General features: G+C 39.3%; 1 protein-coding gene across 14 annotated transcripts in view; it reads right to left on the bottom strand.

Annotated features, from left to right (window-relative positions):
* The window catches only part of LOC143018989 (transcriptional adapter 2-beta-like), a 167,093-nt gene that overhangs the window by 13,373 nt on the left and 141,062 nt on the right, over positions 1-12,658 (bottom strand). For 11 of the 14 annotated variants that reach the window (XR_012965801.1, XR_012965798.1, XR_012965803.1 and 8 more), the window contains one exon: positions 445-507. The exons of the other annotated variants lie outside the window; for them this stretch is intronic. Coding sequence is in view for 7 of the 11 variants with exons in the window: in XM_076174688.1 (XP_076030803.1) it covers positions 445-507 (63 nt within the window). In the remaining 4 variants the exon portion in view is untranslated. The remainder of the gene's footprint in view (positions 1-444; positions 508-12,658) is intronic. 14 annotated transcript variants of the gene reach the window in all.

Raw genomic sequence — 12,658 nt, 5'->3', positions numbered from 1 at the left:
TTTGGTATAAGTATGTTGAAAAGTAATGTATGGGGGGAAATGAATACAAGGAGAAGAAAAGCATCTCATCATTCCTTTACTCAAACACAAATGATTGATGTGTGCCCCAGAACAGTCCCTTAAGTACTGAGTCCATGTAACCATGCATTCAGTACCCAGTTTCAGAAGTTTTAATGAATCCCTTAATGTCTTGGCTTGAAGAGCAATACTAAGTCAAGATGACTGCATACTCCACATTTTCAATCATATGGAGAAAAAAAAAAAAAAAAAAAAAAAAAAAAAAAATAATAATAATAATAATAATAATAATAATGATGATGAAATAAGTAAATAAATAAATAGTTATTTCTCAAAACAAACTGCCATGCATAATGTTTAGCTCAAACAAAAATAATGGTCAATAAGCCAGAAATACAAAATGTACGAAAAATATGAAGTACTCACCTTTAGCAGTGTAGCCTTGTAAGCAATATACTGTGAAGGCTTAACATTCAGTGAAGTACAAAGCTGGAAATAAAAGAATAAAAAGAAAGAAAGAAAAGAAAAGAGAGAACTTTACTTTCATATACAAGAGGAGCTTAGACTAAAAAGGGCGAATATGCCACATTTCCTATTCTAATTTTTTTGTCAGAAACTTATTTCTCAATCTTCCCCTTTTATATAGGGAGTTTGTGTAAAAATTCACATTTACCTTTCATAAACATGTTAATTCCATTATTTTGAGGTGGTGTAATTTGGTGTGTATCATGGTAAAAAGTATCTCGACCTGCACTGCCTGATGTACACTGAATACTATGAAAACCTGTTCACCCAACAAACAAACAAAAAAACACCTGCAGCTACTGGGGAGGTCTTTGTGGAAGACGATCTCAATCATTAACAATTATCACTCTCCCCTAATTTTCAAATCAGCCAAGATGCATGCACAGGAAGGTAAGTAGATAATTCTGATGGCTAGTTTTGCTATTGTAATTATTGTATCTATGTTTATTATATCTTTGTGAATTTCTTTTCCACCTGATGAATACATTTTCAGACCTTATTTTATTGAGCCAGCACAAATATTTCATAACAGACACATTAGTGACTCACTGTATACATAATTTAATCAGTAATATGAAAGACTTCAAAGAAACTGAAAAATAATCTTGCAGCTTGTTGTGTGCAAGCTGCCAAATTTTAAATGCTCATTATCTCAAAATTTTGGCATATTCACCATTAGTATTCTAGGCACCTCACATGAAAAGTTATTTTTATTACTCAAAGATTACACTTATTTCATTTGGTAAACAAAGAAAAAAACAACTGAATTTAGTAATGTGGAAATGACAAATCACTTGAACATGCTAGAATGTGGACTATAAAAAGAATAAGAATATTTATTCTGAGAAGCAAGAGATTAATGTAATAATCAAAAACTGAAAATTTCGAAGTCCGGATAAAGAGTAATGAGTAATAATATAAGAAATACAGTAAAGACTTTTCATGGAGGAAACAAGGTGCTTTCTTGCTTCCATTTCTTTCCCTGCCTTTGGCTTAATTCTATTTCATTCTATTCCTGTACTTTCCAATATTTTACTTTTGAATGCCTCCCAGTCTTCTTCAGTTCTGTTTCTTTCCTTTTCAGTTCACTCTAACTCTTCTGATTCACATCTACATTATAAGCAGATTCCATTCAGTTCTTTCATCTTTAGAACTTCCACCTCTCTTGTCCAATATGTTCACCTCCACTCCATGATTCATTAATCCTGTCCCCAAACCCCCCTTATGCATGATAGATTGCTCCCAAATATACTTTGCATAGCATGGACTCCTGTCTTTACTTGTCCTGATATATCTGTGCATCTAGGGCCAACAATGGGTACTTGCATGTGGTGGTCCTGTCAGTTGGAAATTAGAGGGAATCGTCTCCCTGCTACCCATTTTCAAAACCTGTCACCATCCTTGTCTCCATCTGGAGGTAACACTCCAAGGGGCTGAAACTTAGTCTCTAGACTGGGTCTAAGATCTCGATCAACTTCAACTGTATTTCCTACAAGTTTTCAGAGTGAGTGAGTGAGAGAGAGGAGACAGAGAGATGACGACTGGCAATAGCTCCCTTCCCCCATCTAGTCAACTGATCCATTGCCCCTGGTCTAGCAGACAACCCACAGCCTCCAGGGAACTAGCAACACTTAGAGAAGAGATATTGTATTGTTGTCTGGGGATCATTAATGTGAGGTATGAGGTGCTCTATGTCTTCTGTGTGGTGGTTCCATCTGAGGTAGTTTGAATCTGTGTGCAGTTCTATTCTGTGTTGGTACTGTCCTGAGCACAGGCATGCTACTGTATTTACCTAGTTGTAATATATGGGAGGGGAGCTATGCTCATGGTGACCCGTCTTTGTATCTCTCCGTATTAAGTTTTATCTTAAAATCTTGTATAGTGTTTGCACATATTGTTTTGTTGTCTAATTTGTTCCATGTATTAATCGCTCTGTGTGGGAAACTGTTCCTTTTCAAGTTTTTTCTATAACTATCTTTTTTCAGTTTTTTTCCGTGTCCTCTCGTTTTACCGTTGTCCCACACTAACAGGTCGTTCCTGTCTAAAACTTCCATTCCTTTCATTATTCTGTAGTCAGCAAATCTCCTCTTTCTCTTTGTTCCAGAGTTGGTAGGTTCAGTTTGGATAGTCTTTGCTCATATGTTAGTTCGGCGAGAGTTGGTGCTAGTTTGGTTGTCGCTCTTTGTAATCTTTCTAGTTTCTTAATATTCTTTTTGGTACTGGGTGTCCAAAGTGATGCTGCGTAATCAAGTTTTGGTCTTATTAGTGTAGTTAGTATTTTCTTTATCATTTCTTCATCCATATAAGTAAATGCCACTTTGATTGACCTCAATAAATTGTAGGTTTCTCCGAATATTTTATTTATATGCTTATCAGGTTTCATGTCCTTTCCAATCATCACTCCAAGATCTTTTTCAGAGTTTGCTTTTTTTCTTTTTTCTTCTCCAATTCTGTAATCTTTTGATATTCTGTTTTTACTCTTTCCAAATTCCATTATACTGCATTTCTTTATATTAAATTTCACTTCCCACTTCCGAGTCCAATTCCATATCGTGTCCAGATCTTGTTGCAATGAGTTGCAGTCCTCTTCCGTTTTTACATTCTTAAGTAATTTTGCATCATCTGCAAAAAAATTCATATCACTCCACGCCTTCATTCATGTCATTAATGTATATGGCGAACATGATCGGGGCCAGTACAGATCTTTGCGGGACACCACTTTTTACTTATTCCCAGTTAGAGAATTTTTCTCTAATTACAACTCTCATTTTCCTCCCAATCAGGAAGTCTTTCATCCATTCCAATAATTTTCCTCTGATGCCACCCTTTGATTCTATCTTATTTATTAATTTCCTATGAGGTACCTTATCAAATGCCTTTTGCAGGTCCAGAAAAGCAGTCCGCCCATCCATCTCTTTCTTGTATTATGTCTACTAATCTTGAGTAAAAGCAGATCAGATTTGTTGTACATAATCTCCCTTGTCTGGTGTGGAAGGGTTTTTCTCTATGAGTCTTGTATCTGGAAGGGCTTATTTAGTTATCTATTCCCTCACAGTTAGGTGTGTTCTCAATTGTGAATACTGATTTGAAGTGGTTGCTCATAACTTCTGCCATTTCTTGTTCTTCTGTATATTCATGACTTACTTGGTGCAGCTTTTTTATTTCTTGTTTGTTTTCTGTAAAATAGTTTTAGTTGTTCCTTGCATTTTTCTATTATTTCCTTTTCATAATTTTTTTTCTTTTCTGCATAGTTTTACATAATTGTTTCTTAGTTTGATGTATGTTTGCCATTTTTTTTTTTTTTTTCTCCAGGCATGGTCTCTTTTATCCTTAGCTTCACTACATTTTTTGTTGTACCAGTTCTTTATGTATGTTCTTTCTTGCTTTTGTTGTGGTACATATTAATTTCTTTTAGTATATTCCATTTCTCTTCCATCCCTGTTCTTTTAGGAATTTTTCCTAGTTTGCATTATGAAAGAATTTTTTAAGTTTCTCAAAATTCGTTTTGTTGTACACTGGTCTTCCTATTCTATGTTTCTCATTTCTTCTTAGGTCTATTTGCTCTTTTAGTCCGAATTCTATTAGTACATGGTCACTCTTTCCTATTGGTGTTTTGTAATCTATTCTGTCTACAATTTCAGGTTCTGACGTAAGTATTAAATCCAGTCTCGAAGGTTCCTCATTTTTTTTGTATCTGGTATTTTCCTTTATCCACTGAGTCATTGTGTATTCAATGGTCATATCGAGTAGCAAGCTTCCCCATATGTCCTCTCCACCCCTCACCGTCATTTCTTCCCAACATATTTCTTTTGAGTTAAAATCACCTATAATTACTGTATTTCCTCTTTCAGTATATCAGTTCATGTTTAGTATCTTCTAACAATTTGGAATGATCGTGTTCTCTGTCCAGGACTGTGTTTTAGGGGGCACATACACTACTACAAATTTTCTACTTTTCATATGGTTGTTTTCTATTTTTATCATAATTGACTCTACACCATTTTTACTTTGTTAACTTTGTCAGAAATAGTACTCCCCCTCCTTGTTTTTCCTTTCTATTCTTCATCCAGCAGTTGTACAGACTTTGTCCCACAGTGTTAGGTGGTAGATTACCTTTTAGTTTAGTTTCTATTATTCCCATTATATGTGTTTCTGTGTGGATGTTTTGTGTAGTTTAGGTAATAGGTTGTTGCTGTCATTCCCTAGACTGTCCAGGCAGTCCCATCTCCCCAAGGAATGCCACAGCCAAAACTGGGTTTTCCCACAAATCCTTTATAGAATGTATGTTGTGTTGTTTGCATGCATCATTGTGTATAATGCAGTCTTCCATTATATGTTGAATAGTATAGGTTGTTGGAGATGATTGAGTAGTATGCTGCTGATGTAGTCTTTTGTTGCAATTTGTTGGTGGTACTTGTGAGATGTAGTGAAGGGTGTGTGTTGTTTAGGGTTCTGGGATACAACTGCATTCCTGTAATTTTCATGCAATGGATTGGGAGGATTTTGGTTTCTGGATTTAGGTGTCCTATATGGGTGGTCTTTGTGCGTCTTGTTATCATTCTGTGCTTCATTCTGCAGTGTTTGTAGATTTTGTTTGTTCTGCTTATTGTTGGAAACTTCTATGGTGGTTCTTATGAACTGTATGGTCATTAGAGTTCTTTTTGTTGTCCAAAGTTAGTGCAACTTCTATGGTGGTTCTTATGAACTGTATGGTCATTAGAGTTCTTTTTGTTGTCCAAAGTTAGTGCAAACATACATATACCAAAGGCTTTTTCCCCCTTACAAGGGAGGTAGCCAAAAAACAAAGGCATAAAAACCACTCCCACCCATTCCATCCCTAACATACTCCATTCCCTTCCACCCTCTTATCTTGGCACATCCTGGACGACGGTTCATCCCTGCATCTTGCCCACTGCCCTGGGTCAGAAGCAGTGTTGCATGACACAGCACATCTGAGCAAGGGTGCTTCATTAAATCGATGACCCCCCTCAGACCCCTCATGCAGAAAAGGAGATGGGGAGAAATCCCTTCAGGCTGCGTCAATTTATTTCTCACACATACTCCCTCACCCCCCATCCCCCACCCACTCCACCTCATGGTTCACAGCATCATCCCTACACAACCACTCTCCATTCACCCCATCTTCTGTCCTCTCCTATCCTTCCTCAACGGACATTCCACTCTTTCCCAATGCCCCCTTTTACCTTATCCATCCATCTCATCCTTGGTTGCCCAAAGTTAGTGCTAGTAATATATTTTAATAGGTTTACTTTCTTGTTGATTTTTGCTATTAGGTACTTAACTTGTGGGCTGAATGGGGGTGGAAACAACTGGAAGATAGGTTGATCAAAGAATACTGGGATGTTTTGGGTATATGGAAAGAATGAGTGAAAACTAGCAAAAAGTGCAGAAGGCAGAGGTGGATGGAGTGAACTTGACAGGAATTGTGAAAATAAGATGGATGGATAGAGTAAAGGGGGGCTTGGGTAAAAGGGATAGGTCTGCTGAGCAGGGAAGGGAGTGCAAGAGGTAGTTGTGAAAGGAAAGGGGTTGTGAATGTATGATAAATTGACACTGCCTGAAGGGATTTTTCCTTATCTTCTCTAATTACTTGTGAATGGATGAGGAGGGAGGATTGCCATGTAATGATGTGGTGGTCAGTTGTTGGGCCCCACTGTGGGGCTGTGTCTTGCTGCACTGCTTCTGACCCTCTCATCCAGGCAGTGGACAAGGGATAGGGATGACCTTTCATCCATAAAGAGCAAAGATAAAATGGAAAACAAATGATTGTCAGTTGCTGGCCAGGCATGGGACTGGTGAAGGGTGGGCACATGTCTTGGCTGGCCACTTCTCTTGTAAAAGGGAAAGGGCCGTTTGGTATGTGTATGTATTAATTGAATGACTAAATGTTTTTATCATCCTCAAAGGTCTAGCTTTAATTACCTGTGATCATTCATGCTATTTTTAGTGTCTTACTGCATTATACTGAATTTATATAAAAACTGTTACATCATGGTTTTTAAATTGTATATATATATACAATTTAAAAACCATGATTTAACCCATTCTTTGGATAAAAGTAATCCTTGCTGAAACTGAATTGTTGGTATGGGTGATTTACTCATAACAGAAAAGGTACTCCCCATCTGGGGGTACTGACTGCATATTATTGTGGCAAAATAGCATGCAGTTGATACTTTAGGGTCTATATGGGGTGCCCCTATGGATCAGATCCACACGTCATTTTGTCTGTGATAGAGGAAGACTTTGTTCATAGAGAAATGATGACACTTTTATTATACTGCAACTGTCCCTCTGTTATGCTGTCCTCCAACCCCTTGTTACTGTCCTGTACCATTTCTCTGAATATTCATTTCCTTTTTTGCCTACCCTGTGGTAAGGGAAAAGAATGCTGCCACCAAGTCTTCCCACTTGAGTCCTATGAGGCAACAAAAAACAGAACGGGGATAGGACTAAGAATCCTGCTACCTGTAGCCCCAAAGGGGACATCCCCCCAAAAAAGAAAAGGCATAAGGGGATCTATATGAGTTTTCCAACTAGTACCCTAAGGTTTGGGTCTTTTAATGTGTGTGGATTACAGATGTGAGTAAAAGGGAAGAGATAGGTAGTATGTTTGTGAGAAGAATGATGGATGTGTTGGTATTATGGGGCGAGTGTCAATTTGGGAGTGTAGTTGGGAGGTTCTCAGGAGTGAAGAGAGGATGAGGGAGAGAAGGGGTTGCTATACTAGTAAGTGAAAAGATAGGTAAGCATGTAGTGGAGTGGAGGGAGGTTTCTTCAAGGTTAATGTGGATGAAAGTGAAGCTGGGAAGGGAGATGTGGGTTTTTGTAAGGGTGTATGGAACCTGGTAGTGAGAAGAGTGTAGAGGAAAGGGAGGCTTTTTGGATGGATTTAAATGAGTGCATAGAGGGATTAGGGAGAAATGTCAATGTAATTGTATTGGAAGACCTAAATGCTAGGGTACGAAATGAACCAATGAACGGAGTGATTGGGAAGTATGGAGTTCCAGGAAAAAATTGTAGCGGAGAGTTGATGGTGATGTGTCTTGAAAGAGAGTTGATAGCAAATGCAGTGTTTCAGAAGAAAGTCAAGCATAAGTACACATGGGAGAGGGTGGTGGATGGAAGGGTAGTAGAAAGAGCGTTAATGGACTATATAGTGGTAACCAGGAGTTTAGTAGGAAGAGTTAAGGATGTACATGTTCTCAGGGGAGAGAGAGACAGAATATCAGATAATTTTTTGGTGGAAGGTAAGCTGAGAGTGGAGAATAGGTGGAGAAAGAGGAAAAGGGCAGAAGATAAGGAGGCATTTAGAGTGAACTGCTTAAATGAGAAAGAAAAGGAGAAAGAGTTTAAGAAGAAGCAGAGGAGTGAGAGGGAGTGAAGGATAGAGCAGAACTAGGAGTGGAGGAGGAATGGGGATGGTTCAAGGAGGGAGTCATAAGGTTTGCAAAGATGGTGTGTGGAACAAGGAGGACGGGAAGAAATAGAAGAAAGGGTAGTAAGTGGTGGGATGAGGAAGCAAAGAAGGGTGTACAAGAGAAGAAGCTGGCTTTTATAGATTGGTTACAAATTAGGATGAGGGAATCATATGAGAGGTAAAAAGAAAAGAGAAAAGAAGTAAAGAAAAAGATAAAGGAGGCAAAGAGGAGAGCAGATGTGAAATGGGGTATGACAGAAAATTTTGAAAGTAACAAAAAAATATTTTGGAAAGAAATTAAGAAAGAGGAGGCAAATCAAGTAGAGATGAAAAGATAAAAGGTGCAGATGGAGAGATGATAATGGAAGAGAAGGCAGTGAGAGGAAGGTGGGCAGAGTATTTTAGGGAGTTGCTAAATGTTAAGAAGAATAGGGAGGGAAAGATAGTTACAGTAGGAAGTGGTAAGAAAATGACTGTGATGAGTGAGGAAAATGGAGGAGAAATAAGGAAAGATGAAGTGAATGCAGCTGTTAAGATGAGAGCAGGTAAGGCATCTGGGTTAGATGGATGCCATGCAGAATGTCTGAAAAAAGGAGGTACAGTGATGGTGGACTGGCTGGTGAGGTATTTAATATTTGTTTAAGAGAGGATAGAGTGTCTGTATAGTTCCAGTTTACAAGGGAAAGAGGGACAAGTGTGAGTGTAATAGTTTCAGAGGTTGAGTGTAGTTGGGAAGGCTTATAGGAGGGTCTTGACTGAGCAGATTAGGAAAGGAATAATGGGAGTAATTGGTGAGGAACAGTGAGGGGTTGGCCAGGTAGGGGTTGTGTAGATCAGATTTTTGTGGTAAGACAGATATGTGAGAAAGCTATAGGAAAAGGTAGGGATGTTTTTTGGGCTTTTATGGATCTGGAAAAGCCTTATGACAGGGTAGACAGGAACTGTGGGAGGTTTTGCAGATATATGGGATAGGAGGAAAGATGATAAGAGCTTGTGTTAGAATTAGAAATGGAGAGTGAGCAGTTTGAGGATAAGGCGGAATTTTCTCGGGGATGTGTTATGTCGCCCTGGCTGTTCAACTTATAAATAGATGGGGTGTTGCGAGAGGTGAATGCAAGGGTAGTGGGTAAGGGATTGGAGGTGGTTAAAGAAAATGGAGAAAAGTGGGAGATAAACCAGTTGTTGTTTGCTGATGGCACTGCTTGTAGCAGGATCAGAGGAGGGATTGAGGAAGTTAGTGACGAGCTTGGGAAGGTGTGCAAAAGTGGGAAGTTGAGGATAAATATGGGTACAAGTAAGGTGATGAGATGTACAAGAGGAGAAAATGGCAGCAGACTGGAAGTGAGCATTAAGGGGGAGAGACTGGAGGAAGTGGATAGTTTTAGATACTTCGGTGCAAATGTGGCAGGAAAGGGAGGAGTGACGGTGGAGGTAGCCTGTAGATTGAGAGAAGCGAGTAAATGCCTAGGGGGATTAAAAAGTGTAATGAGAAATAGATATTTGGGAATAGATGCTAGGAGGAGATTGTATGAAGGAGTGATTGTGCCGACAGCACTGTATGGGGCAGAAACAAGGAACATAAAAGAGAAGGAGTTTGAATGTGTTAAATGAAATGCCTGAGAAGTATGATAGGGGTTACTAGGCTGGTGAGAAATGAGGAGGTGAGAAGGAGAACAGGGGTGGAAAGGGATTTGGGAGATAGGATTGATGAGAGAGTATTGAGATGGTTTGGACACATGGAAAGAATGAGTGAAGATTAGTAAAAGAGGTGTGGAAGGCAGAGGTGGAAGGAGTGAACATGAGTGGGCAACCTAAGATGAGATGGATGGATGGGGTAAAAGGGGCATTGGGAAAGAGGGAAATGTCTGTTGAGGAAGGACAGGAGAGGAGAGAAGATAGGAGAAGGGTTGTTTTTGGATGATTCTGTGATGCATGAGGGGGAGTGGGTGGGGGATGGGGGGTGAGGGAGTATGTATGAGAAAAATTGACACAGCCCAAAGGGTCACTGAATTAATGAAGTGGCCTTGCTAGTGCTGTGTCTTGCAACACTGCTTCTGACCCAGGGCAATGGACAAGATGCAGGGATGACCTGTCATCCAGGAGGTGCCAAGATAAGAGGGAGGGAAGAGGGTAGAGGGAAGTGGAGTATGTAGGGGATGGAATGGGTGGGAGTGGTTTCTATGCCTTTGGTATATGTATGTATGTAGAAAAGGTAATTATACTACATATACAGGAAGTTCTAAGTTTATGAGTGTTGATTTAGGCTGTGCTTTGGTTATGTTGCTGACAGTGCTTGTCCTTGTACATTCCTCTTTGTTGATTAAAACAATAATAATAATAATAACAATCCCCTTAACACAAAGAGCTTGTTGGTGAATGTAGCAGAGGAATTTCGTCATGTGATGACAGACCAAGGAAGGAAGTGCCTTTTTTGATTAATACTTATCATTTACTCTCTTGTTTGGGAACTCCTTGCCCTTCATTATGACTCCCAAGCATAAGGCAGACTTCTGATGGTAGTACATCAAAGAAAAGGAAACCAATCACCATGGAAGATGTTTACTTAGGCTGGTTCTGACCTACACTAAAAATAGGTTTACTGCATTGCAGTACTCAGTCATAACTCAAGGATCACTTTGTACAGTACTGTACATTACAGTCGAACCTCGAAAGCCCGGACCCTCGTATGACCGGTCGAAATGAACAAAGGGTGGACTTTTCAAGCAAAGTTCCCTATTTGTCTGGTAGGTGGCAGCGACGGCCGTACACGTGTACTCAAACCCGGCCCAGTCAAGCCGCCACCAGGGCTGCCGTTTCGTAGAATTTTGTACCAAAACATAGTAAAATAGCGGCTTGTGGCAACTGCACAAGGACATAAGGAATTTTTTTCTACATATCAGCGAGCTGTTAAAAACATTCAAAAACTCAAACTTTTGTTTAAAAATCATAGAACTAGTTATCAAATAATAAATGGTACATCAAAATATGACTTTTATTGGTAATTGTGTTACTTATAAAATATTATACCCCAAAAGATACGTTTTTACGGTGTAGAAAAAAATTCTATTAAAGTTTCAGCTTTCTTTTAGCGATAATAATATATAAAAAAAAATAATTTTTATATCTTACTGAATATGTTAGGGCATGGGGGCATTATATACATTCGAGAATAAAAAACTAGAACCAACATTTTGTTAATACATGCCTGTATTACAGTTATTACAGAATTATTAGTATTTAGCATTATTATTACAGCATTGTTATTATTACAGTGTTAGAGTATTATTCTTATGTGTTTCTATGCCATATCATACATTACCTATACGTATACCACTACGAAAATCTACGGGTGTTAGGGCGATATTTTCGATGACCGGACTTTTGGCATGACCGGACCACCCTTCTCCCCAATTAGTCCGGGCTTTCGAGGTTCGACTGTATATTCAATGTTTAGGTGTCATGCAATAATCTATAAACAATCTAGTTCATATTTATGCAACCCATACATAAAGTTAGCGTTGTGAAGTTTGTGAGACATGCTTTATTTCATACATATTTGTTTGGAAAGATCCATATTTTAAGAGATCTGGACAGGAATCTGCAATTAATCTGGATCTTTTAAGTTTCACTGTACTTTCTTTTCCTCCACTCCATCTACATACCCAGGACAGGCCCCTTTCTCCTAACATCTAATTTTTTTTATACATACAACCTATTGGCTTGTCCCCCCTTACAAAGGAGGTAGCCAAAGCCAAAGGTATTAATCTGCTCCCACCCATTTCATCCCCACATACTCCACTCCCATTCATCGCCTTTCCCTCCCACTTTTCTTTGCTCCTCCTGGGTGAAAGGTTCATCCCTGCATCTCGCCCACTGCCCTGGGTCAGAAGCAATGTAGCAATACATAGCACATCCACAGCAAGGCTGCTTCATTTAATCAGTGACCCCTTCCCCACTCTCTGTCCCCTCATGCAGAAAAAGAGAAGATGGGGAAAAATTCCTTCAGGCTACATCAAAATATCATTCAAACATACTTCCTCACCCCCCACCCACTCCCATGCATCACAGCATCATCCATACACAACCATTCTCCACTAACCCCTATCTCCTATCTTCTCCTTCCTTCCTCAACAGACATTCCCCTCTTTCCCAATGCCCCTTTTTCTCTATCTCATTCTTAGTTGCCCCCTCATGTTCAGTCCTTCCACCTCTGCCTTCCACACCTTTTTCACTAATCTTTCTTCACTCATTCTTTCCATGTGTCCAAACCATCCCATTATTCTTTCATCACCCTCATTTCCCAACTCCTTCTCTGCCCTCACTCCCCTCCTCACCTTGTTGTTTCTCACTCTATTCAATTTAGTAACCCCTACCATACTTCTCAGGCATTTCATCTCAAACACATTTAAACTCTTCCTCTCTTATGTTCTATGTTTCTGCCCCATACAGTGCTGTCAGCACACTCCTTCATACAATCTCCTTTTAGCATCCTTCTCAAATGTCAATTTCTAATTATACTTTTTAATCTCCCAAGGCATTTGCTTGCTTCTCTCAATCTACATTCTACCTCTACTTCCACTCCTCCCTTTCCCACCACATTTGGACCCAAGTATCTAAAGCTATCCACTTCCTCCAGTCTCTCTCCCTTAACACTCACTTCCAATTTGCTGCCAT

Source organism: Oratosquilla oratoria, chromosome 36 (assembly GCF_046742065.1).
Source record: "Oratosquilla oratoria isolate Oo_2021 chromosome 36, ASM4674206v1, whole genome shotgun sequence".
NCBI lineage: Eukaryota > Metazoa > Arthropoda > Malacostraca > Stomatopoda > Squillidae > Oratosquilla > Oratosquilla oratoria.
Note: the sequence above shows the minus strand (reverse complement) of the source record. Positions and strands in the feature narration are given on the sequence as shown.